At 38.5% G+C, this 27,336-nt stretch overlaps 1 protein-coding gene across 1 annotated transcript in view; it reads right to left on the bottom strand.

Annotated features, from left to right (window-relative positions):
- Positions 1–338: 338 nt before the first annotated feature.
- The window catches only part of RGS22 (regulator of G protein signaling 22), a 62,123-nt gene continuing 35,125 nt past the window's right edge, over positions 339–27,336 (bottom strand). The window contains exons 15-26 of the mRNA XM_074894289.1: positions 25,816–26,010; positions 22,478–22,570; positions 21,792–21,958; positions 18,483–18,645; positions 17,705–17,863; positions 14,805–14,867; positions 12,619–12,780; positions 9,520–9,699; positions 7,814–7,975; positions 4,330–4,437; positions 2,547–2,649; positions 339–1,989 (exon numbers count right to left, since the gene is read on the bottom strand). Of these exons, the coding sequence (XP_074750390.1) occupies positions 1,847–1,989; positions 2,547–2,649; positions 4,330–4,437; positions 7,814–7,975; positions 9,520–9,699; positions 12,619–12,780; positions 14,805–14,867; positions 17,705–17,863; positions 18,483–18,645; positions 21,792–21,958; positions 22,478–22,570; positions 25,816–26,010 (1,698 nt within the window). The 3' untranslated portion in view covers positions 339–1,846. The remainder of the gene's footprint in view (positions 1,990–2,546; positions 2,650–4,329; positions 4,438–7,813; positions 7,976–9,519; positions 9,700–12,618; positions 12,781–14,804; positions 14,868–17,704; positions 17,864–18,482; positions 18,646–21,791; positions 21,959–22,477; positions 22,571–25,815; positions 26,011–27,336) is intronic.

Here is a 27,336-nt window from a genome sequence, read left to right on the forward strand (position 1 = left end):
GAAAAAGAAGAAACAAACATTTACACACTTAGAGAAAACACTTTTCCTCCACCTTTCCCAGGTTCAAGTTCACTTCAAGCACCTCTCCTCCCCTCCTTGTTATCACCACAGGTTGAACTCAGTCCCTTCAGTGAGGCACTGGGAAGTCCCTTCTTCCTTCTCACTCTTTTCCTCTGCTGCAGCAGGAGTCCTCCACAGGATGCAGGGAATATGTGTTCCACTATAGAGCTCCTCCTCCTCTGGCCTTGGTGTTCCCTCTGTTATTTTTCACTCTTTTTATTCCTTCCTCCTCTCTCTCTAGCTTTCTTTGCTCTTTCTTAAATATGTGTCCCCAAGGTGCCACCATCTTGGCTGATGGGCTCAGCTGTGTCCTGTGATGGGTCCGTTGGAGCCGGCTGTGTCCGGCACGAGGCAGCCCTGGCCTCCCTTCACAGAGGCCACCCCTACAGACCCCCCACTGCCAGCACCTCTCAATTTATACCCAATACACAAGGTGTGACCTCCTCTGCAACAAAGTGGAGAGAAGCTGTCCCATCAAAAGCAGCAGTGGTCTTTTGTAGATGTCTCACCCCACCAGCAGAGTGATCAGATCACCGCAGAGAGCGTGGTTGAGGAGAACCGCCAGAGGGTCATGATGGAAGAAGAGGAAACCACTCAAAGGCAGTGGGAACACTTGAGCTATTTGGAGGGACTGGGCAGGGCAGGCAAATTTTCAGTGGTATTTGAGAGTGGGCTGCAACTGAGGCTGGTGGGAGAGACCTCTCAAACTGCTCAAGACCTCTATTTTCTCATTGTGTTAGCCTGTACCACAGCCTGATGCCTGGCAGGAATGCAGCTCTCAGGTTTTGAATACCAGGGTTGGCCAAGGACTGCTGCACTGGTCTGCAGCAAGGACTGCAGGTGCCTTGTTGGCCCTCTTTGAGCACTGGTCCCACCTGGGGGTTTCTCAGCTGCAGAGCAGGACCACAGCCCCTGCACAAGGAATGCCCACACTGATGTGTGTGAAGCAGAACTGCACTACAAAAAGGCATAAATGTATGAAATATAGTAACACCTGCAGAAGTGCATAAGGTCCAAGACAACTGTATAACTTGAACTGTAACTAGAGGAGGTGATAAGAGGGCAGGAAGAGAACATGAGGGAAGACCAAGGAATGCTGCAGTTTTCTCTGAAGCCACATAGAGAAAATGCTGCCACAGGAAGAGTGTGTTCAGACACTGGGAAGTTTGGAAGGACTAGCTAGGGCAGGACACCAACTTGCCTAAAATAGCAGTGTTGAAGTACAGAATTAGAAGAAGCAGGAGGAGCAGAGAAGGAAAGGGAGCAATAGTCCAAGTTCTGGGGTTTTTTTTAAGTCCATCTAATTTCAGCATAGGCTTAAAAAAAAAAAAAAAAAAACAACCTCCAGGGGATTCTTCCATCTAGCTTTTTTTCAAGCTTTGAAGCAAAATCTGTTTTTCTGTCTTTATCAGATCTCTTTGTTGTCCCACTTCTTTCTCCCATTCTAATATTTAATTGGCTTCAGTAGAGATGATCTATTGCTAGTTCTGTGTCAGGCACTTGCCAGTAACTCCATGGGGTCTGAGTTTCCTCCAGTCATCTCATGCTCCTATTTAAAATATTTTAACTGGAAAGCTTAGATGACTGCATTTCAGAGACTACCATTTTGCAACAAAATTTCATCTGGTCAACATTAGGTCCACTAACCATGGTTGGAGTTAAAAATAATCTTGCCTTCATGTTAAGGCTGTACAGCTTCAGTTAAATGTGATTTGGAGTGGGATAACTTGCTACTAATGAGCATCAGCACTGACAGCAGGAAAACTAGCTTTTGGCAATCCAAATTTCAAAGCACACTTGTTGGCAGTCTGGTACTCACTTTCTGTTTTTTGGAAAGATTTGACTGTTTCTCAAAAATCACACTACTCTTTGGAGAAACAGTGGATTTTTCAGAGTTTCCAGGCTTTGGGAAGGACATAGACGAGGTACCTGTATATGGAAAGAAAATTAAAATTATGGGAAACTGAAGAGATTTAATATTACATAGTGCTATTGCTAGCCCCACTGCTAAATGGAGCTATTAAATGAACAAGTAGGTCATAATATCCTTGGGAAAGACCTAAGAGGATATTCACCGCTGAAACAAGGATGAAGCAATGCCTCTTACATCACCCAAAAGCATACTGACAAACTGGTGAAAAAAAGTTTCATCTCTCTGGTTGTATGTAAGTTGATGAAGCACAAGAAGCCAGATGGGTGAAATATGTATGTCAACCAAATATGATTGCAATGTCACTCTGCAAAATGAAGAAATGCCCATATTCCTCTCTGCAGTAAAAGCAATGCTAATACTCTGCAACTTTCACTTTCCCTTTCTTAGAAAACTTGTGACTCGTGAGTATGGTGCAGAGAGCAACTCCCCTGCAGGCAACATAAGAGAGGCAGAGGTTTATGTATGTAACTTCAAAGGAGAGCAAAGTCCTTATACTGAGAGAATTTCACCTAAGCTATAAGCTTGTCCTAAACTACAGAGCTTGGTTAACAACCTGTAAGGAATGATGATGAGGTTTTCTCCAGATCTTCTTGCATTTTCAGGAGTATTCTCTCCTGCTCCAAGGCTTCTATGTACTTGGAATAGGACCAGGAAGCCTGCAAGAACCATTAAAAACCATCAGCCTCCAGACCAAATCACTGTAGTTCCTGGTCCATTTCAACAGTGAGACAAAAAACTTGTTTATGTTATATCTCTGTTACTGAATAATCACAATTATTAAGAACATAAGTTTTGTCATAACAATACTGGAATCATGGGAAAAATATTATTGCTGCAAATAAGCAAATCTCAAAATGCCATGAAATGCAATTTAAGCAAGTTTGATAGATAAGATGTTTACATACATTTATTTTCCATCCCTGGTCTGAGTCCTATTCTCTCTCCTTTCGTCTTCAAAACCTAAATACAGCAGACCTTTCCCCTCCCAAAATAAAAGTCTTTTATGCTATTGAGGACTTGATTTTATCTCCCTGCCCCATCCTTCCAGTGTGTCCTTTCTCAAGTCATCAAAGGTCTCATTAGCCTCACAGTTCTTTCTGCCTGCCCTCTCCGGCAGAATGCTGCTACCACTAGAGGCAGATCAACTGGAAATGTCATCCTTTCCTTTTCTAAGGAACAAATGTTGCTCTTTACATTGCAACAGCCACAGTTCCGGTTCCATGTAAATTTTAGGTCACTCTCCCAAATCAGTGTGGGAACTGTACTTTTATTTGGGCTTTTTTTTTTTCCCCCTACAGCATAAGAAGTTTGGGGCTAATTCATCATGTCATTACTCAATAAGAAGAACTTCTAGCATTTTCCTATAGCAGAAAGAGGCTTGGAGATAAAACTGCTCTATAAAAGATTATTGCTCTTTCTGCAATTACCTGCCTCTTTTTGAAGGCTTAGGCATAAGACATTGATGTACTGGCTCACTCAACTCACTCTTTTTTTTTTTTTTAAATAGGTATGAAAAGTAAAAAGGTCCATTTAAGGGATAAGAACATGAGCTTAACACTCTGAGTTTGCACGTGGTTTCAGGTTTTAGGGGTATTTCAGACTGCCTGTTTCTATATTCTGCTGATCACTAACATAATGCCACAGGAAGAGCTCTATGCAGTACAAGCAGTGGCCGAAATGCAATTTACTCCTGCATCGCATGACATAGCTGTGATTATGTGGTTGCACAGATTCTCCATTATGTTATGGAAGTGTCAGCTCAGCTATGAATGAGCCCTTGATGTGCCCAAGGTGGCATGTCTGTTATTCCTGTTTCTCAATAAAATGACTGTTACCTTTTCACTACAGATTTCATGCATCGTGAGAGTTGTTGTGGAAGAAATACTAAAGAGCTATTTTCTCTCAGATTTTCTATCCAAATACCTAGATTTCCTAAATTACTTCAGCTTCAGCTTTTGACATACAAGCAGAACAGGACTCAAGCCTAAACCAAGTTCTTTCAGGATATTAATTTCACAAGTCATGAAAAGCTTCTTATTCAAGACTTGAACTTCCTTTTCTTCAATTTATCTTTAAATATTCTTTTTAAATCTACACAGATAAAGGATTTAATATGTTGTTAGATATTAATACTACTCAGAACTTAAATCTTGAAAAAAATAAATAAACCTATAATGTAGGTAAACTTATAACAGCGAAGTTAATTGTAGAAGAATGAACAGTTACTGACGAACTATGTGACAGTAGTATTCAAAACCAATCTCCACCTTCCCATTCTCCTAAGATCATTTTATCTCTCTTGAATGATATCTGTAAGCAACATGTTTATTATTCACCTGCCACCCATATCCATCTGAAAATGATGCTGGTCCTCTCTCCACACCAAACTCATCTACCAAAGCACTGCTTGACAGACCAATGAGGTTTGTCCCCACTTCTTTACCCTGCCAATAATAAGAATTCAAAATTAGATGTAAACAGTAGTTACTGAGCTAAAGTAAAAAGCAAAAATTGGCATTGGAAACGAGATAGTGTCATATGCAGTAATGTTTTGTAATGCCCGATTTCATAATTCATCATGTTGGGTGTAATAAAAAATAGCAGAAGATAATGCTTTTTTAAAACATTTCTTTGTCCTAATCAGAGTGTCCTGACCTCTACGCTCCTGCAGACTATCCTTTCAGATTCAATACCTGCTCCAAAATACAGCTAAGTGAGAGGGCAGATCTGCAACAGACATATTTTTAGGACAGAGGCCATTGTGATCCTCTAATTTGGCCTCAAGTATAAATGTAGAACATGGGATTTGTCACAATTAATTCCAGCTTGGTCCAGTACCTGTGAATGAACTACAGTATACATGTTAGGAAAACAGGCAATCGATTTAAAACATTTACAGTGAAGGACAAGGCATTATAACCCTTGGCAAACTGCTCTGGTGATTTGTCATTTTCGTGTTGTTTTAGTGTTTTCCTAAGGCTGCACCTTTGCACGTTCTGTCTGATGATCCCAAAACTCTTTATGAACATTAATCAATGTTCATATTAAACTCACATAACTAACCCCACAACATCCCCATGAGGTGAGTAATATAATCCTCCCATGTTGCAAATGAGAAAGTGAGGAAAAAAGAGAGGTCAAACGGTTCCCAAAGTCACTCAGAAAGTCCCTGAAAGATCTGGAAAAGGATTAGAATATCCTACTTCCTTGCTCCCAAAGTGTCTTTTACTTCTTCATCATCCTCACTGCCCTATGAACCCATCATCTATAAGCGTGACTTTTGGGTATAGAACTGCCCAAAGTCACAGACATCACACGGGCAGTGTGATGTTTATCTTCTCTCCAGAAGCAGGCTTACTAACCTCTGTGGCACACTCAACTGATGGAACAGAGATGCCAAAGCAAGTACAGAAGTAGCGTGTTTACTAATATACTGCAGTTTATGTTTGCTAGCTTTCTCAGTGACAATGGTGAATTAAGTGAGGTCTTTAATAATGTCTTCTCATAATAAATCAGGCAACACTATGGCAATGTCATACCCCATGACATTACATCACTTACTAACAAATAAGCTTACTGCTGAGAAGCTTAAAGAGAGATGAGGGAAACATGGAAAAGGAAAATTAATGCTTATGGTTTTACCTTTCTCTGCTAAGGGCATGGAAGGAGTATGTACAGATTTACAGTGTAAGTTAAAACTATTTTGTACACTTGAAAGCAAAAAATCCAAAATCTATTTTGGAGGTAAAATGCAATTGTGTATACAACAAATTACAAATACTAGCATCAAGGCAGTCTGCAAAAAGTGACTAGTGATATTTTTTAAAGTATGTGGCATGTGCATCTAGCAGTTAACAAAGGAAGAGATCCCCAGACAGGCCAAAGATGAGCCCATATAGCTGTGCCACACCAACGACAAATACATGAAAACTCTCCCAAGACAGAATCTTTTAAAGCAACTATTTCAGCTCAGTACTGAAGCAATCACATTATATTGAATGTTCTAGTTTATTTAACCCGGTACCTACCCATCTCTGCCTCCCAGACACTAAACTTAAAACCAATATGGCAACTGACGGGAGGGGGGCAGGGTGGGAAATACAAAGAAAAAATTATAACTTCTAACCCCAGCCAGAGCTTTCCTCTCCTTCAACAGGAACCTGGTGAGGCAGAGGAGCATTGACATTATTTTAAATGCCAAGAAACCATCACCTTCTACAAGCTGCCAAGTGAGCCTGCTATCGCTTATGTTGGATGAACCTTATCAGTATCCTTCAGGGATACCAAATCATTTGAATAGTTATGTTGTTACTGAGGGGGCAGAAATCGCAGGCAAGAGAACAGGGAATGGCAAATTCTTTAAACAATAATAGAAAGGGAAAAGGTTTCAAAAAATTATCTGTTCCACTTATTCTTTCAATAAATTTTAAAAGGTAACTGGTTTACTGATAATTTTTTGTGAGGAGAATAGTCTGCAAACTGTTTACTGAACTGCATTCTCTGTCACTTTCTAAAATTTCCTACCCTATTTCCCAGCTTAGAAGGGTAATTCACCTTTCCCATTTGTTCTCCATAAAAGCTAGGCTTTTGCCTTCCTGGCCAAGAATTGGTCTTTACTTCCTTGATCTTAATCAGAAATCTTATAGACAGGCAACAAACAGATGGAAAAAATAAGTCTGTGAAAACGCAAAAGTGCATTACTTTGAAATATTGCATTCTTGCACTGTAAGTATTGCCAATGGCCTTGCCAGACATATCTGTATGGACGCAACGTGCTTTGGAGAAAGCAACATGAGTTCTTGGATTTTAGACTTCATTTGACATTGGTGTGTGGCCTTGAGTAACGCTTCACTGGTCCTCAGTTTTCATGTGTCTAAAAGAGGATAACAATGTATATGTGTTCTTATGGGCATACATGTCTTTATCTGTCCAGGTACTCATGTGGTTCTCATCACGAGTAACATCTCAACACATGTGTACATGGTATTTAAAATATGTAAAGGTCTTTTAATGCTACTTATGATAGTTTGCAAGTCCAATAATTTCTCTGCCCTTAAAGGAATGTTCTCTCCTCAAAGCTGGCCAAACAATTACATTTCATAAAAAATAAACTTTTGCAAAGCCTATAATCAATAGAAAAAAAAATCCATTATATTTTAATAATAAAATTCCAAGAAAAATAATTTTACAAGCAAACATTCCACTGTAGAGGTCACAGTTCTGCTAATGCACTGAAACTGTCTGGAAACTCATTGTGAACAGTCTAACAATTTCACTGTCAAAGCTGAGAAATAGTCAAGCAAAGACAAAGACTATACAAAGCAATTAGCACATAAATATTTTTTAAAATAATGTGCAGACTTTTCAAATGCTTCCTCTGAAAAATAGATATGAAATCTGGTTTGGTTTGGTTTGGTTTTGCTTTCAATAGTGACCCAGAACTGTAAATTCTAAAATAGGACAGTACATACTGAAAGCACAAACAGGTCTGCAGTTACCCATTGTACACATGGACTGTACATAGATTTATTTTTTTTTAGTTCAGCCCTCTTTTTTGCTCTTCTCTTGGCACAAAGGATGACTAAAATACATTTTCCCCTCTGCTTAATGAAAGGAGTATTCCATTGACTCATCTGCTTCAAGTTAAACACATGTATATGCATTGGCAGGACTGGGAACTAATCGCCCTAGGACCGGGTCACATGTAAAGCTTGAATTCTAACAAAAATATTCCAGTAGCTTTGGATCCGGCTGAGAAGGGATATTTGAATTCATGTATGTTTGCTCATGAAGGAGTTTATGCAGTTCATCAGCCGCCACCTGAAACTTTGTGAGCCTTACCTCTGCTGTTTTGCCTTCCTTCTTTCGCATCTTTTTTCCCTTTTTTCTCTCCAAGGCAAGTAGAATTTTGTCACTATCCAAATTGCTTCGAAACTTACAAAATTTTGGCCAAAATTTAAACAGAAGAGCAAAAATAGTCATCTGCACACAAAGAAAAGAAAATCAATCTTGACCATATTAAGAAAACAGAGTTTACTGTAAAATAAAATGTAATTTACCATGAGAATGAAATAACTATTTCTTTTTGAATACACAGCCTTGTTCCTCCCACGTACTGTGTCCTGACATTTCAGCCCAACTTTGCTCGGCACATGCTTTTCATCAGTGTGTTTATTACTGGTGAGAAATCTTCCTAAAACACAGTTAAAAGGCACTTTCTTTTTTTATATTTCCCTAAACAATTGTTTGCATTAATGAAAACATCCATCATTTTTTACAAGTATTCCTGATAAAATATACACCAGTAGAATTGCTTTTGCACCACTGTTCTGCTCAAGTATTTCAAATATTCAGTTCATTAGGGAGAGGGGTTTTTTCCCCTCCTTAAGAGAAAGGAAATACTTTTTTGCCTCTGGAAAGGCTCTTAAACCACATTACAGATCTATGAGCAAATCTTGGATAATTTTTAAATGATATAATCTCTCACAGGGTCTTTTTTGAACTAGAATAAGAAAAACAATTTTAGAAAAGCAAACAGAGGGGCTCAGTGAATTCTGTTGCTGCACGTACTAAGGCTCACATTTTTCAATTTATTTAGATGTTTAATTCTCATTGAGAACTTGGCTTCAAAGGAGCCGAGCATGCTCAGCACCTCACTGCTTCTGGCTCAACAGACTTGAAAGTGACATGTGAGTCGCTGTCATGTTCCAGTCACAGCTTTTTGGCCAAGTTCTTCCCTTGGTTCTGTGCCACATTTCTGGAGTTCACTGGGGTTTATACAGGCTGAAATGAGACTTCTTATTTCTCTTAGGATCTATATGAACCCTTTTCTCTGACAAACCATTCATCTTTTGTGATCCAAACACTTTATGGACTCACAGTTGATGTTTAAAGGTGTTGGTGGCAATTTTATAGGAAAAGGCAGAGGAATTAGCTTTCTTGGGTCTAGAAGATATGTCAGAGAAGACAGTAATGAGGAATAAGAAAATAGTCTGTAGTAAAGGTTCACAAATTGCTGTTCAGTCTGATTAGTACAAAGATCAGAGAGAAAATTGTCTACAGCCATTTAATACGACTTTCTGTAATAAAGAAGGGAAAAGCATTCAGTAAGTTAATCTGTCTTTGTGCTTTACTCACATCTATGTTTTTTCATAAACTACAAAAACTACAAACTTTCAAACTACAAATTACTTCTCTAACATTAACAAAGTGGTAAAGAACAAGCAATTAAAAACAGAGACAGAATTCATTTCTACTGCTAGAATTCCTAACACACACCTGGATAACACCTTTGCAGGATCAACTAGCTGGCAGAGATTGCCCAGTTTATTGAGCAGTAAATACCTGAAGCCTCTCTGTCATCTCCACCATACAGTCTTCATTGAAATGCATGACCATAATGTTCTCTTGCATGCCTAGGCTTATGTATGGAGTCCATATTGTCACAAAAACAACACAGACTGTCCTTAAAATCAAGCACAGAGATTCTAGCCAGAGCTGTTACAGATGTTCTCCCAGCTTCTTACCTGTGCCTCTCTAAAAATGTAAGGTCCTAGTTCTTTCCTGTGCTCCAAAATCTTCTTTGCTTGTTCAGTTGGGATGTCAATCTGCAAAGCTGGGGGTACAGCAGAATTAATAAAGCGTTTGATAATAGCTGTAATCTTTTTCTGGACTGTGGCATCATCACAATGAGAATGGCACAAGTCCTGAAAGACAAAAAATAGCATTTTCAGTCAATGGAGAGAGAGATGCAAGATCCTTTACAGGGGCCCAGTGATCAAAGAGTAATAGTCATATAAAAATAATTATACAATAGGTTCCTTCAGTATGTAGAATAAAATTCTCATAGCAAATGTTCATGGTCAAAGACATAGTGAAGACATGAGTGGGACTTCTGGTTTGCAAATGCAGATATATAGCAATTGCTTTTAGGTGATAATCTCTGCCTGCATGTTCCGATGGAAAAGGATAGTTTTTATCCTGCATTCAGTCTAAGTACATTACTGGCAAATAGGAGGCATTTCTGAAAAGAGAACCTCACGTACAGGTGTGAAATGCACTGATTCTCACAATGAGCCTGCTATGGCTAGCATAGCCGTGATAACTGAAAGACAAAGAAATGCTCTAAATACTCCAAGAAAAGAGGGGAATTATTTAGAGGGTACAGTGTATAACCAGGAGTGTTGGCACCAGAGGGGAAAATTTCAGCTACCAGTACAATCTTCCATTCATTGAAATCTTCTAGTTTCCCCATTCATTAAGATTTTCTAGTTTCCCAAAACCTCAGTGTTTGACATAACTCTGTGCAGAACAGAATACAAACCAAACCTGAACTTACAAGTGTGAGATCTCAGAGAAACACTGGGGGTTTTCTACTTTTTTTAATGTTATTGTTATTGTAAAATCTGTTATTACTGTGTTTTCATACTCTGATGATGCTACCATTGGACTTTGACAAGAAGGAAGAATAATTCAAAGAACTTCCTTCAAATGCTTTGAAACACAAACTTTCCATCTATCCATAAACATCAAGAAATTTCTATAACACTAGGAGATTATCACATATATCTACTAAAGACACAACGAGCACTCTAGAGAATTTTCAGGAAGAGAGCTCTCTAAATGAAGAATGTGCATTTAGTTTTGGTATAGGAGGCTGCATATTTACTTTGCAAAGAAATTAAAAACAGGGCTTTTAACCAGAAATGTGGTATGTGAAAGAGTTGGCTTGTTTTATTATGAATACTTTTTAGTTTTGTTCAGGAAAAAAAGAATGATAACAGCTACAATGAAGAAAGTAAGGCAATACAAAACCATTTTCAATATATCCTAAGAATATATCGTGGCTTCCTTTGCTCATCTAGCACAGAAGGAAAGGCAGAGAGCTGTACTAAGAGGGAAGACAAACAAGCCATATGATATGAAGAGGGATGAGACATGAACATAGAGGAACAGATGGAAGTGATCCTCAGAGTTATATTTCTTCATATTTGATTTTAAAAAAAGAATTGTTTTTTGATTGTCCCAAGATGTGCTGCCAGCCCATGGGTTACAAGGAGCAATGCAGTCATTGACTTCTAAAAGGAGTTCTGTCTAATCTGATGACATGATAGGGCTCAGACAATACAAGTTTGCACTGTGCAAAGTGCTGCCCACGTCTTTGGCAATATTCCTCCAGTTCAGCCTGACCCACAACACTCCTACTACTCCAGCCCTTTGCTTCTATAAAGAGCATCAACTGCCAACCATGACAAATTGCATGCATGTAGAAATATGGTCAGACTGTACTTTTTCTTGATAAGAAGACAAATAAAATTAACATAAATGAAGGAGAGGGGGTGGGACATAAAACAATGAAGGCTTTCTTCAGAGAGCAGATCCACAAAGAAAACAATCTAAAATACACTCCACATAAATTTACAGAAAGTTTCCACATCCTGCACAATGTAGCAATAAAGAGTCACAAATCTGAAAAAACACCAAATATTTCAAGAAGGATTTATGTCATGGAACTTCAGATGCCTTTATGTCAAGTTTCTAGCCTAAGCTAGTCACTCTGTAACCAAGAGAGAGATAGCAGCAGCCCCAGAGAGCGTTTCAGCTGATGAGTCCTCACTTAGGGATTGTCCCCTGGAAACAGAGTTGCTTCAGCTTCTAAAGCAGACCCCAAATTCAAATGCATAAAATTAAACAGTGAAAATACACCCACATGCCCGTAGCAGGATCTCCAAGTGCTACTGCGGCATCAACTGTGTTTATCTCCTGATTTCTGAGCGTGTTAGCTAACCTCATGCTCCCTGCCTGCCATGTGCGCACAGGCTGTGGTCAGGAGCCCAGGAGAGGTTCAGCACACCGATAGCACTTTTGCATCAGCAATATCCCAGAGGCAAAGGGAGTGAGGAACAAGTCAAAGATCTGTGGTGCCCCTGCATTCGGTCCAGGTGCTACTAGGAGTCTGCGGTGTGATTTAAAGGCTCACTCCAGAGTTTTCCCACTGTGTTTCACCCCACGCAGCTGCAATTTCACAAAGGGGTATGTATGTGGGAGAGAGGCAATTCCTGCTGGAATTCCCCATCACGTTTCGCCTTGGCCACATCCTCAGATGCAGTCAAATGTACAGAGTGCAAGGGAGCTGTGGTCTGTGTTGTACATAAAAGCTTTTTGGGTAGATGCTATCTTTACATCTATACATTTGATAGAATTTAAAAGTTTTCTCTGATTTTGAGTGATTACCAAATTCAGCAATAATCCCATTATTTAACAGTATGTAACTATAAAGACAGAATGAACATTTTAACACTCGCATATTTTCTACTGCTCAGCAGATGTATACCAAAATCTGGGCATTAGCTGGCTCGTAGTGTCCCTTTAGAGACTCAGAAGAATGTTACAGTTTGAAGAAGCATGAAGAAATACAGGAATAATACATTCAAGTCATTAAAATAGCTATCCTTAAGTAGTAAGGATTTTCATCGAAGTAAAAACAGTTTAAACAGTGAAAGAGGTTTTACTATGAACAAGAAAATGCCTAGAGATATTCTTGTTAAAATTCTCCTAATATAAGTAATGGATGCATTTGCTTACAAATTGAATTATAATCCCCTTGCTCCATTTTACCACCATACCTTATACTTCTGTACCTCTTGCCAAAAGAGCACTCCATTCTCCAGTAGGTCTCCTTTCAGTGACACAAAGCGTTGAAACTGATTTGCTGTCACTGGATTCAACAGTGCTTTGCGGAAAGGAATTATTTCACTAGATGAAGAAACCCACTTATTGTCCACATGCTGTCAAAAGAAGAAGTAAATGCACCAAATAAACTTTGTTTCAAAAAGCAATAACAAAGGCATTAGTTAGCGTAAACTGTCTGATTTTTATCTTTGCACTGACCCTAACTTTCAGTAGTTTATGAGTTTATGACATGGATACAATAGAATGTGGCAAGGTTTCATTTCTTTCCTTCTTTTTTCTTTTTTTTTTTTTTTTCCAGTTTGGTTTGGGCAACATTTTTTGGAAGACGTGATGGGAGAGGAAATGACTGACAATGATTTAGACCATATGACTACATACTATAAAGTATGGAAACAGCTATTGTTATTGATTATGGCAACAGGCTACTTTTCTAGAGAACGGTTTGAGTTTTGTGCAAACAAACAACAAAGAAAAAGGAACAGACAGACCACATAGCTTAAAGTTGTAAAATGCTTCTGACAGGGATCTCACCAACAGAATGAGCTTTGAAATGTGTTGCTATGATCACCAACAGAAGCTGGAGAGTTTGCTCTCTGTGGAATAAAGCTACCAGTAATAAAATAGAATTTAAAGTCATCAAGACATTTTGGAAATCCTCATGCTGCAAAGCACAGAGCAGTAGACAGCCAGGAAAGGGTGGAGAAAGAAAGATGGCTTATACAGGGACAGTTTGAAATGAAGTTCAGGCTGGCCTGCCTTCATGAACAAACAGTTCTTGTGCTGTCACCGAGGAGCAAGCCAAACAACCCCCCTTTGTTATCAGATGGATGAATGAAAACTGTCTTCTAACAGTGGTATAAAACTCTTGAAATCCTGGAGGGATTGAGTGCTGTTCAATGGTCAGCATGGGACAGAAACATTTATAGTTGTTGCAGACTGTCCTGGAAATCTAACCTGATTCTAAGCTGAAGGTCTTTCTGCAGCTTCTCTTAAAAACAGGCATTATACTTAGTTATGCTTAGGGTTAGACCTCCACAGAGCCTGCCAGGGATGAGAGCCTCCCCTTAGGAGAGGGTGGGGGGTGGTGGTCCAGAGGGTCCTTTGGTTAAAATAAAGGTGACTCAGCTTAGACAGTAAGGTGGCATCTTCTCAGCCCTCCTCCAGTTCTCTAAACGTCTATTATCCTCTGTGACCAGGATTTGAGCAACTTTTGGGAAAAATTATTTCTGGGACATATTCATGAAGGGAAGAACAAAACGTTGCTCCCACCCCCTACACTAATATATGAACACTGCTTATTTTATGGGTCAACAATCTTGAAGCAGAATATAGAAAATAACCTTCTTCCTGACAAACAAAGGGAAAACTCAGTTAACAGAACCCACATGCACTTTGGATCCCTTTCGAGCTAATGGTTTGCATGGATAATTGGTGACCGGGTCTCCAGTTTGATTTCAACAGACAATAAAAGTTCAACTGAATAAATGTACACAACTTGTATGTTGGCAATCACAAAGAGTTCACTGCTCTTCAAGAGGAAAATACTGGCAAACATCTGATGAAATGTATTATTACAAAGGTTTAAGATGTTTAAAATTGATATTATCTCAGTGCTGTAAGATTAAAATACAATTCTAAATGAAACAGATACTGTGAGATATGATTAAACCTGCCCACTCCACTGCATACTTCACATTCCCTTTTGTGTCTGCACGTAATCCACTCGCAATAATAAATAAACTACCAGATGCTGGAATGAACAGCTTGTCCCAATAAGTCCACTGCATGCAAAATACAGATAAATGTGAATTAAAGGCACAATACCAGTTTGAGGAGGGTTAAGAGTGCTCCAAAGCCCAGGACAAGAGACATGGTTTTTTCAAGTATGACCTCTCCAGCCAGGAAGGGAGAGAAATTTACTGTGAACATTCAGCAGGGAGCTAAATTCACCATTAATGTGAGTAACCAGTCCACTGTAGCAAATACAATTATACCTGCTTTTGACAGTATTATATTTGGACCTCACACTGTCAGCAGGGAAACTGTGAAGGATGTGCAAGGTCCAAACAGAAAAGACAGTGAAACCACAGACACAAGTGACACAGTTAACTTCACTTGCCTTCCACATCCTAGTTTTCTTCTCCTGTTTGTGGCGTGAAAGATCTTCAGTTATGTCCCTTATCTATGGTTTGAACAAAAGATTATCATTGTATTTTTTAACTCTTCTTGTTTCATGTTCAGCACTCTAATGATTGAGACAACAGTGGTAGAATAGTTCATACGTCTTTGTATGGATCTTTATATGTGAAATGTGTTGTGGACTTACACTGAATGCCATCCCTTGTTCAGCTATAAATGAGCACATGCTCATTAAGACTGGGGAGTTAGATAAGACAAGAGGCAATAGTAGTCAAACTGTGCTCTTCCATAGGTTTACCTTACCCATAATATGTTAGGAACAAATGTTGGGCTTGTTGGGGTTTTTTTGGTATAAAATCTTTTTAGTTCCTGTAGACAGCTGTATCAGAAATACAGACTTGATCCTACAGCTTCTCTGTAGCAAAAATACACCTCAAATCAAGGGCAGATTTTCTGAATAAGGACTACATAGCATGCCCACAGTGTTTGGTCACTGTGAAATATGAAGCCAAGCGGAGAATGTCATCTGGTTTCATTTCTTCTAAAATACTTTCTTCAAAAGACCTTTTCATCCTCTGAATTTGCAATAAGAAAGAGAAGAGAGCAGTCAGACGTAAATGGAGTTAGGAAAAGACTAAAAGCTCATTAGAAGTATGTATTTCCTGTAAACTGTTTATTAGAGTTGAATACAGCATTTTCCAAACTGCATGGGCTACTCTCACTGACAGCAGGTGCAAGAAGAGGCATGAGCTAGCTTCCAGACCTGAGTAAGTCCAAGCCGGAGCAGGGGCAAGGGGAAGAGTTCACTGCAATGTTAAACCCTATGATCTGGTCCAAAGGGGCAGGGTTGGAGATTGTAATGGAAATACCTTTCAATTGTTGTAACCCAGGATTTGAGTTGCATGTTATAGGAAATACTATAGCAGGAATCACTCAAAGCAGTAGAGGGCAAGTCTTACAAGAAGCAGTGCAAGTGCAGCCGTGACCGGACCTGAGCTGACTTTGGTGCCCACAACACACCACCTCTCCTGTCCTCAGTGACCACCACAAAAGATGGAGCCCAAAGTCATGGACTAAATGAACTCACTGGACATTTTGTGGACATTTATGGACATTTTACAGATATTTCACAAGGGTGGTCTATAGACTAAGGGAGTGATATCTGTGTATTTTATCAAAGGATGGGAAGGCGGGAGGGTGGCTAGTGAGGATACACTGTGGGATCTGAGCATGACATAAATGGTATGGAATAAGGGACGGAGAATGTGCTAGCTTTAGCTGGGATAGAGTTAATTTTCTTCCTGATAGCTAGTATGGGACTTGTTTTGGATTTGTGCTGGAAACGGTGTCGATAATACAGGCAGTGCTTGCACAGAATCAAGGCCTTTTCTGCTTCTCACACCACCCCACCAGTGAGTAGGCTGGGGGTGCACAAGAGGTTGGGAGGGGACACAGCTGGGACAGCTGACCAAAGGGATATTCCATACCATATGATGTCATGCTCAGCAGATAAAGCTGGGGGAAGAAGGAAGGGGGGGGTGTTCAGAGTGATGATGTCTGTCTTCCCAAGTAACCATTACGCGTGATAGAGCCCTGCTTTCCTGGAGATGGCTGAGCACCTGCCTGCCGATGGGAAGTGGTGAATGAATTCCTTGTTTTGCTTTGCTTGCATGCACAGCTTTTGCTTTACTTATTAGACTGTCTTTATCTCAACCCACAAGTTTTCTCACTTTTACTCTTCCAATTCTCTCCCCCATTCCATCAGGAGGAAGTGAGCAAGCAGCTGTGTGGGGCTTAGTTGCTGGCTGGGGTTAAACCACGACAGTGGCTTAGTCTTATTGCATGGTCTTGTGCCAGGGCTTGTAAAGGAGGCAGAGTTCAGCTAAAAAGGATTAGGAAATTTTGCTTTAACTAACATAATCATTATTAAAATTACAATTTGTCTTATCAGAACCTATACTTTTCAGATTGCTTAGTGTTCTGAATCAATTAAAAGGATCCAATTCATATGCACTTCTGACAACACTTCTGACAACCTTCTTGATGTTAAAAAGATGATAGAAAACAAGTTTATGAATCAATGCAGTGTGCATATGTATTTTCTTGGTGGAACTGTCAAGTTCCCTTCTGCTGTGACATTTGCATTTCAGAGCTGTTGTGGAAGTGCAAAAAACAAGTCTTTTGCATCTGTCACCAGCAGGATGATCTCCCTACACAGATCCCAGCCACAGAGGCACTCTCATAAAAGGCAGATGTTAACTCTGCCCATTCCCCAGTCTTTCCATGAGCCAGCAGGAGTCATTCCAAGTTTTCTGGCAACTTTCTGAAGTAACCAATTGGAACAAGGCTTGTAGCCATTAACCTCCCCACTCAGCAGAATTTCACAGGTCCTGGAGTCGTTTCTACAGGCACTGCAGCTCCTGATGGGAGAATGCGGACAATATAAGAGAGAGAGAATACAGCTTGGGAAGCCCACTCATTTGGTTGTGTTCTTGTCTGCTTGGGCAAAACCTTTACACAAAGCAACATTTCTTCTGTGTGCAAGTGTATGGCTAGGGCAAAATGGCATATGGGGCACTACAGCACTATAGCAAAGATTAGTTTACTCCTCTGGCAGTCTGGCTGGCAGCAGAGTTAACACCATCTCCTTCAGATTCAGGATCTAACAATAATACTGTCAGCTAGACTAAGCCTTCAGAGGAACTGCCTTCACAGTTATCAAGCTAAATGCTTCAACCTGTACATGCTACAGCGTTTCTTTCAGTGTAAACTGAATGTGAGTTGTGGGCTGCTTTTCCTCTGAAACATTTTATCCCAGTGGTAAATTATGAGCCAAACAAAAAACAATGCCTGGACATGTTGCTGTTGTTCAAAAATTACCTTTGCTTGTCCCTCCGCCCCATGGTGTTCATCTGCCAGGAACAATGGCAGCCATTGTTTTTCTAATCTCTTCTGGACGCATTGCTGTATTTCTAGCAGAACTGCTGCTGAAAGTCGATCATGAAGCATTTGTCCCCATCCTCCACCTGAATGTATTAGCTAAGCAATCCAAATACAATAACACATGACATAAACTTTTGTGTATACCAAAAGCCCTTTATCTCTCTACATCCTTGATTTAGCAAAGCATGAGCTTAACTGTAAGCAAAGCATTTAATGCATGCTTACCCAAGGCTCACATGTACTTTTCATAAAAGGGAACAGATTACATTTGTCCCTACCTATAATAGAATACAGACTTTGGCAAATAATACCCCAGCTTGACCAAGTAAATTTCCTAAATATCAAGATATATCGGAGTACCACAGCTCAGACTTGCTGTCTGTGGCTTTACTGGCATACTGAAATAGAAAGCTGGAACAAGTCGCTCTGCCTGAAAGTCATTTTTACACTTTTTCTGAGCTGTGTTGTGCATGCTCTTTGGCTGTGGCCTCAGATCAATGTTTAAGAGAGATGTTCTGTAAGGACAGGGGAGGAAGAGCCTGAACAGGGAGGAAGGGTCTCCCACAACCATAACATAACCAGGCTTCTGGCCAAAAATATAGGTAAGATTTGAGGAGTATAGCCTGGGGAAAAGCAGGAGCAAAGCTGCTTATGGACTTTTATCTCAGTCACATTCAGTGTGATTATTCTTTATGAATGGTTTTGTAACTGGTACCTCTTCTTGTTGTTCTCTGGTAGCTGGACTGTTGGGTCCAAAGAAGTAATTTTTGTTTAAGTACTTGTTTTTAATGTCCTTAGATTTTTCCTCCCTTTTTTCTTTATCCTTGTGGAGCATCTTTCTGAACTGTTCAATATCTAGCCAGCATAAAAGATCCATGCTACAAACAAATTTAAACAGAATGTTATTTCAATATTGTGTTAATTTCATCAACATTCTAGGGAGTTATTAGTTTAACCACAAGCAACCGAAGTGTTCAAGTCCTAAATACCAGGTCAGATTGAACTGAAATTTTATGTCATTTTTTCTTTGCTAGTACTGTGTGGTGAGACCATGGCACTTGCTGAACAGGCAGATCAAACACACATCTTAGGGATCTCATTTAGCGTCCCTTCTGGCATACCCTGAAAGGAGTAATCTCCTCAAATGTGCCGCTGCTAAATCCAGCAGGGACTGTGAAACAGAGCCATAGTGCAGAGCTCACAGAGTGAATGAAAAATGAAACAGATGAGAATTTGAAGCAGTCTGAGGCTGTGAGCCACCAAGAGACGAGTTCTCAGTGTTCTGCCTCCTCCTCGTATCGCCTGAGAAAGAAGCAGAGATTACAGCTGGGAACATCAGCCCCAGAAATCACCCCCTTCCTACCCCGTGTGAAGTGCTAGAGCTTAATTCAGTCCACAGTCAAGCAGACAAAAATAATTTATGGTAAATTGTGTTTCCAGGGCTTTTTGTGGGCTGCCTTCTCATAAATTACTGATTCTACTACTTATTTCATTATTCATAGTAAGTGACAAATAATCTCCATATGCAATTCTTGATCTATATATTGTTCATAATTATTTGAGTGTACACTGTCAATTTAAGTTTATTTTAATAGAACATATATTGAGGACAAACAGAGGACAGAATAAGTGACATACCTGCAATTTCAGTTTAATTTATATGACTCTTTTCTGATAGTATCTTATTAGCTGAAGTTTTGTGAGCATTTTAATGAGAACATTCACTGTATTTTCAGCAGGAAATATGAAACATTATATTCGGACAAATCTGGCTCACTTTTCCATTCAGTTAATGACTGGCTTTTTCAAAGCATTAATCTATGAGCAAAATTTCCAAAAGCATCTGACTGATTTAAGAACAGATGTCCCCCTTTCAAAAGTCTTTTGAGACCCTTACAGACCTAAGCTTGATTGAGACTGAAATTCTTTCATTTGCTGGTTTGTCACAATGTGAGTAAGTTCACCCAAATGCAAGTGATCCAAGTTACTGTGGTTTATGGAGTTACTGCTTGGCATCTACCTATGACAACTGATCAAATATATCCATCTTATTGAAAAAGCAAAATATATAATCTTAAAGTGTGTTAGTTTAAACTGTTTAGAGTGGTGGCTTATCCTAGCATACTCTAATTTTTCCTTTCAATGGATCAGGAGCATGTGCATAGTCAGTTACTCTGGCAAGACTAAGAAGTGGTAACCCACTAAGCCGAAGTAACACAAATTTTCCTGTAATTGTGTGAATATATTCTATATATTTAACAAAATATTAATTAATGGGACTTTGTTTAGTTTCTTACTAGAATTTGTGGCCAGGTACTCCACAGCCTGTCCTTCCTGAAACTTGGATCACTTACAATTGGGAAATAACAACCATAAATTTTGATGAAGAGGCAAATGACACTTTTGTTGGGTTTTGCTGAAATTTTCCAGACTGCATTAGTTCTAGGATCCCTTCAGTTTATAGTACGGCATCTTTACTGTAGCATGCCAGCTGGACTTCAGAGTTACTAGGTGTGGACCCAACTCTAAAACACTGTTTTGTGAGACTTTTTCAAATGTTTTTCTTTATTATGAATTTTTACAAAAGAAAATTTCTCCATAAATTAAACATTTCTCTGCTTGGCTCTATCACTTAAGATGGGACTTGTCTGTGATTAACAGAGAGGCAGAAAGTCCCAGAGGAAATTCAGCATATCTGTCCAGACCCCATCCTAGCCAGCAACCTGTTCTCTGGTGATTCCTACCATTTCCCCAGTTAGAGAGGAACTCTAGATCAGTGGTCTCCAAAGTGGGGTGTGCACACCCCAGGAGGTATGCAAGACAATTAATTGAGAGGCAGGAAGAAAATATTAGAACTTCAGTAGCACATATATATAATTTGAAAAATAATAATGTACACATGTTGAGGGTACATGCTCAAAAATATTTCACTGATGGGGTGGGTGATCAAAAAAGTTTGGAGACCACTGGTCTAGACAACTCAGAAGTCACTTGACCATAGGCACGCACCGCATAAGAATCTCCATCTGAACTCATTATATACAGTCTTTTTGTAGTCAGTGAGCAGAAATAGCCATCTGTAGGAATGATCCCTCCAAACTGGTTTTAGCTGTTACCTTCAGAATTAGAATTGTGTCCAGAAGTGTGTATTTCTCTCTCTGACTACAAAGGGAACCTATGATGATAAGCAGAAGTGATGACATTGAGTCTTGGCCAGAGGAATCCTATGCTAGATGTCCATCTCTGGGCACTTTTGAAAAAGCTGACCAATATCCATTCTCAAATGGTAGCAGTGCTTGACTAGAAGCAAGAGGCAATATGCGAAGCATCAGCTCATGGGAACACAGGTTAAAGGAAGAAAGTGACAATAATTTAAGGACTTGCTAGCAGTTACTTAAAAAGTATATTTGCCTTTTCCTGAAACAGGATAGAGATGAGTGTGGGGCTTGGGGAAAAAAAAAAAAAAAAAAAAAAGGTGGCAAACTCACATTTACTTCTGCTAGAACTTCTGTTTAGAACTTCATTTTTAAACAAATGGGCTCACTTTTTCAAAAACCCTGCATAAACTGTATCTGCTCCAAGCTGGTATTTAATTCTGTTCAGATCAGTGCAAATACAAAACTGTGGTTGCTCTCACACTGTGACAATAATGTGGCTGTCTTCTATTTGTACGTTTTTTATAACATTCAGCTTTAATTTTTAAAATGTACTAAATTGAATCTGTACTAAAAAAGAGAAATTTTTACTCATTATAGGCTAATTGCTCTACTCAGGGATTTGCCACTAATCAAAGCAGAAACTGAAAGCAGAACTGTAAGACTAACATGTTATGACAGGATAATTTTTACCCCAAAAATGTTAAGACAATTCAGTTGTCTGAACAGTGTGCATGTGTATTTCATAAATATACAAACACATTTTAAAAGAAGACTAAAATCTGTGAATATTTATATAGCCAAGATCCCCAGCAAAGATTTTTTCTGAACTTAGAAATGGGTAAAATAACAATAAGGAAGAAACGTACCCAGCAGAACGCTCATTAAGAAAAGCCCAGAACTGTTCTAAATTCTTTTTGTTGTGGATCAGGTCAGATAGATTAGGACCTGCCAGTTCTTTGGGAACTTGACACAAGTGTTGATCTTCTTTGAGGGCATCAGGACAGGATGGCAGATCAGTGTCAGTAACAGTACTCTGAGGGAAGAAATTATTTCACTTGCATAACTGCTTTTTTCATCTCTATATTTTGCTCAGTCTAATAATCCTTGCATTAGATAACTTCTGTCTCTGTAGAACAGCTTTTTGATTGCTGAGAAAATACATTGAGTTAAGGCTCCAGCTTTAGTTTTATGTTTGCTTTAAACGTACCAGCATGCAGGTTCCATAATCAAATAAACAAATATACACCTGTAATTTACTTGAAATTGAGGTATTTACTCAAGATTAAGGGTCCAAAATACATTCCACAGACTTTAGTGGAAACTGTCTCATTGACTGCAATCATAGAGTGGTCTGATCTTGATGTAACTGACAGAAGACCTGTATTTGTAATTAACACAATGGCCGTCAATCATTCCCCAAAATGAATGGTAGAAATCTGACTACTTGCTTCTCCAAACTGGCATGTAGTCAGTCTTTCATTGCTGATACTCAAAGTGTTAACCCTCTCTGATAGAAAAAGAGTTTGTTTTTGTTAGTAGGTACTTGTCTTACCTCATCCTTCTTGGAACCACTCTCTTGATGCAAAGCCTGGAGCTTTCTAAAGTACACGGAGTCCAGCTGTCGAGTTTCTTCCACCAACTCCACCTAATAAAAATAATATCTTATGTCATCCCTACAGTACACATTATAGAAAGATGGAGAACTGGATGGGCACCTTGCCAGTGACAGTGGATAGAAAAGAGTACATTTGCCAGTAATGAGACTGATGTTTAGAAGACACTGGAAGTCACATCCTTGTGACAAACAATTTAATTAAAAGCTCCGGTAGAATAAAATTTTCAGATTCACATGTAGATTCTTGCAGAACACCACTAAATAACCTAACTATATCTTTAAGAAAATAACTTTGTATTTAAAAAATTGCTAAATTATATTGTGTATATAGTACATTGTGTATATTGTGTCAGATTTACCTGGTTGCCTGTACCATCAAATTGTATTTCAAAGTGCCACTGAGAAGCAGAAAAACAAGTCTTAAAACTATGAGTCTCAGTGGGAAACGTCTAAAACATAGAGTGCCACGGATTTCTAGAAATGGAAATTTAAGCCAAGAAAGATGCTATAATATCTAAACAAGGAAGGTGAAAGCTTTCAGACCTTCAGTCTTGTCCCATTCCTTAGTTCTATATCAGGTAATGCCTTAAAACAATAAATTGTGCATGATTAGAACTCATGAAGTTTTGGCATTTTTTAACTTAGTAGGAAACCATGTGTATATAACTAGAACAGTTCTCCATGTTATGTGCAAACAATCAGTAACTGCATAAGGAATAGTTTGGTGACCCTCTCGGCTGACTAAACCATTCAAATGCAGGTTTTAGGATATTTAGCAAAATTGAGACAATGCGTTATACTGATTAGCATGCCCATTACAAAGATTAGAAAGTTGTGGTCTGATTATACAAGTTTATGTGCAAGAGAGAGAAGAGAGTTTTAGACTGATATTCATTATGTTTTCGTCTAAATGTGAATACCACACTAATCACCGTGTTATCTGAATGCCTTCAGGCTCAATGTAACTCGATTCCACTGTTATAAAGTGCTTTTGGGTATTCTTTCTTTTAAAAGAAAATGTAGTTTAAAAGTAAATAGGAAAATAATTCAGAACATTTTTCATAAAGTTTAAACAGAAAGCAGATAGAGGCAGGATGAGAGTCTACAATAAAAAGGATCTCTCCTGTTTTCATGTTTCATTTAAAGATAAAAATGTAGATACATACTGACCATGTCCCAAATAAACAATTTTGGACTCACCTAATTCTTGATAAAATATCTTGTTTCATTATGGGCCAAATATATCCTGCTGTATGGTAGAACAAAGGGGAAGAGTAGAGCCAGGGACTGAACAAAATACAAAGCAGACCTTGTCTTTGTGCTGGGAAGGAGTGTGCCTAAGCATTAGCCTGCGCCTAGTACAAAGAGACTCTAGTGCCTCCTAGAACAGGTCGTTTTATGTCTGTGTATTATAACTCTTCACAAATGCATGTATTGTGCACTCAAAAGGATTTAGTTCTGGTTTTTCGTGCTCTGATTAAGATGTTTGTGTTATTAGGGCACTGAGAAGTTTGCACGTAACTACACTTGCAAAGCAAGCATCATCTAAACTGAAAGGGCAATAGATTATACCTCAGTTAACTCAAGGAGTATAAACTGACACATGCGTTAGCTTAACTTAAAGTAAAAGTTTATATTTTCAATTCTTACTTACATGCGTTAGCTTAACTTAAAGTAAAAGTTTATATTTTCAATTCTTACTTACATGCGTTAGCTTAACTTAAAGTAAAAGTTTATATTTTCAATTCTTACTTTGGAGGAATTCTTCCATTACTAGAAGCAGTGAAAACACTGTATTCAGAGAGTGCTCAAAAGCAGGGTCCTTTTTATACAAAAATGAAATATACTAATACTGAGTGGATGACTTGACTCACTGAGGACTGGGAATAGATACTAGAAAACTAGTATTGATAATACACATGGAAAATATACATTTACAAAAGACTGTAAAAACTAGTCTGAGAGAAAGTAAATAAAATTTCAGATTAATGAAAGCATCAATCAATTACACAATGTTCTGCAGATCATAAACAGTTATAGCTGAAGTAGCTTAGAAAAAATAGTTTATCTGAAAGCTTAGAAAAGATGCCGAAAAGTGAAGAGAATATTTTGCAGATGTGTTTGGATTAGTGTATTTCATTTTAGTAGGTTTTTCTCAATGTTCAAACTTTCAAAGTTTCTTAAGGAAATTAAGTTATCACAGGATGAGAGGGAAGGTCCCCTTGTGAATTAATTAGAAGTTAAAAAATAAAGAAATAAATAACTTTCACTATAGGGTGGGGTTCCTGTTGGAGTCTCACAGGAATCTGCACTGAGGCTGTTTTTTCAAACATTCAGAAACTATCTGGAAAAGGAGGTGAGTGAGGAGACAACAAAGTTTGCAAAATGATTCCACAGAGCAAAAAATTAAATTAACTGTGAAAAACTGCAGGATTTCATGACACTTTAGCATGTGCATGATAAAAGGGCAGCTGAATTCAATGACAATAAACATTAAGTCATTCCAGTGAGCTCCAAATTAGAGCTTTCCATTAGTTGTTATTACTTAATAAAGAGATCTTGGAATCACTGCAGATGGTTATTAGCTTACATTTTGCACTTCCACTCAAAGTTCACTACGAGTCAAAAGGCAATTAGAACCATAGGAACAATTAGGAAAGGAACAAAGAACAAAACAGAAAACATGATTTTGCCACTGGATAATCCTTAGTGGATCCAGATCTTGAGTACTGCTTGCATCTTATCAAAATAATATAAAATAACAGATACAGATGGGAGTGATAAATGTAACAAAAGTATGGAATGCCTTCTGTAAGAGGAGAGGTCAAATAGTCTAGGATTCTTGAGTTTCAGAGATGTAACTGAAGTGGGATGCAACAGAGACATGTAAAAGCATAACAACATTGAGAATATGACAAGATAACAGTTGTTCACTGTTGCTTATGACATACAAAACTAGGGCACTAAGTGAAATTATCAGGGAGGGGTTTGCAAACAGACCAAGATAAGCATTTTTTCCTCCTATTGCATGATTAAACCATGGAACCCACTACTACAGTGAGGCTGAAGATATTAAGTGACTCAAGACACATTTACATAAACCCACAGAAAGCTCAGCCTACTTCACGCATCAGTGTAGAAAGGAGTGAGTGAACAAAACATCCCATAATACTTCTCCCTTCATGACTATAAATGTAACAGGGTTACATACGAAGGCTCTTGTGATTTTCTTCCCCAACATAAAATCTTTTCACAATTCCATCCAGATCAGTTACCTTTCCATAAGTATATTTGTCTGCTTCCACCATCTTCATCCATGGTTCTAGCAGAACAGTGAGGATATATTCTTCTGCTGGGTCAAAAAGATCCTCAAAAGCTGGGTCAATTTTCTGATAAATCATGTTTTTCTTACTCTGATGAAGTCCAATGTCCATACTGGCAGATGGGGCAATGTAAGTTGCATAAAGGAACTACAATAAAACAGAAAACTGTTTCTTAGCCATCGTCCATTCCAATGGTCACAGTCTATCGAAGGAGAGAACTAACGCATATTTGTCCCCCACTGCCCTGCTGTATATTCTGAACATATATCTAATTACACCTGCCTTGCTTTTACCAATATTACTATTTTGTCCAAAATTCAGTTATTGCCATACTGACCTCCCTGCCACTTTTATTCCTACTTGTGAAAATGGTTAGATCACAAAATAATGCTTAATGAAATTTTTGCTTGGAGATTTGACTGATTCTTAGTTAGATTCAGATAACCACAATCCTTATAGCAACTTCACTCTTCATGAAGTCGCACTGTTGTTTTGCAGAATATGTGCTGGGCCAATTTGTGGAGGTGTCTTACTTCTTCTGAACAGATAGGAATTTGTAAATTTAAGGTGAAAATTAATGAAAAATTATAAGATTTCATTCTGTGTGGAGATTCCCTTGCACAGTTCTTTGATATTGATGAGACTCCATCATGGTACAAGATCCCTAACAGAAGATACCACTGCACAACTGAGGTCTAAATCTGTACCAAAGCAAGGGTTACTATGTGTAATTACTATGAGTTTGCCATTCAACATGTACAAACAGAAGAAAGCTGAACCTGGAGAATGTTTCCTTCTCACTAGCAGCTCATTCTTGAAGCACGGAGTAATTTTTTTATTTATTTCAAATTATTTTTTGTTCAAAGTCCTGTTTTTTAAATATTTCATAAATTGCTATGAAAAAGAACATTGACAACTCAGAGAAAAACAGTTTCTTCCAGAAATATCTTGGAAGAAGATGTTCCAGAATATCTTTCTAATACATCGTAATTCTGACTGCAACTAGGAACTCAAGTGAAAAAAGATGCTGCCGTAATAAATTTCATATAAATGTTTTCACTTCTTCATATTGTCAAAGTCTAACTAATTTTCAAACATATGGTCAGGGGATCAGGTTAGTAACATAAATCAGAATTTTTCTTTAGGATGGCACTGAGGAGCCCATCTTCCCTATTTATTATCACACAGTTTTGACAATGAAGAATGCTGGTTTCTGATAATCCTCATTTTCCTTATGTTGCTAAAATCCAGCTGTAATTATCAGTTGTACAAAGCAGTAGAAAAGAAGAAAATAATACATTTACTCTGTGTTCAAGCAGTAATAAAACACTTGTGTTCAGATTTCAAGCACAGTGGGAGAATATTTGGGTACATTAAATAATTATGTTTGCTTGTTTTAAATGAAATTCTGATTTATTAGACTCTTTCTTTCAAACAGCAGCAGTACCAGACTACATCCCCATTACTTTAGAC

Source organism: Strix uralensis, chromosome 1 (genome assembly GCF_047716275.1).
Source record: "Strix uralensis isolate ZFMK-TIS-50842 chromosome 1, bStrUra1, whole genome shotgun sequence".
NCBI lineage: Eukaryota > Metazoa > Chordata > Aves > Strigiformes > Strigidae > Strix > Strix uralensis.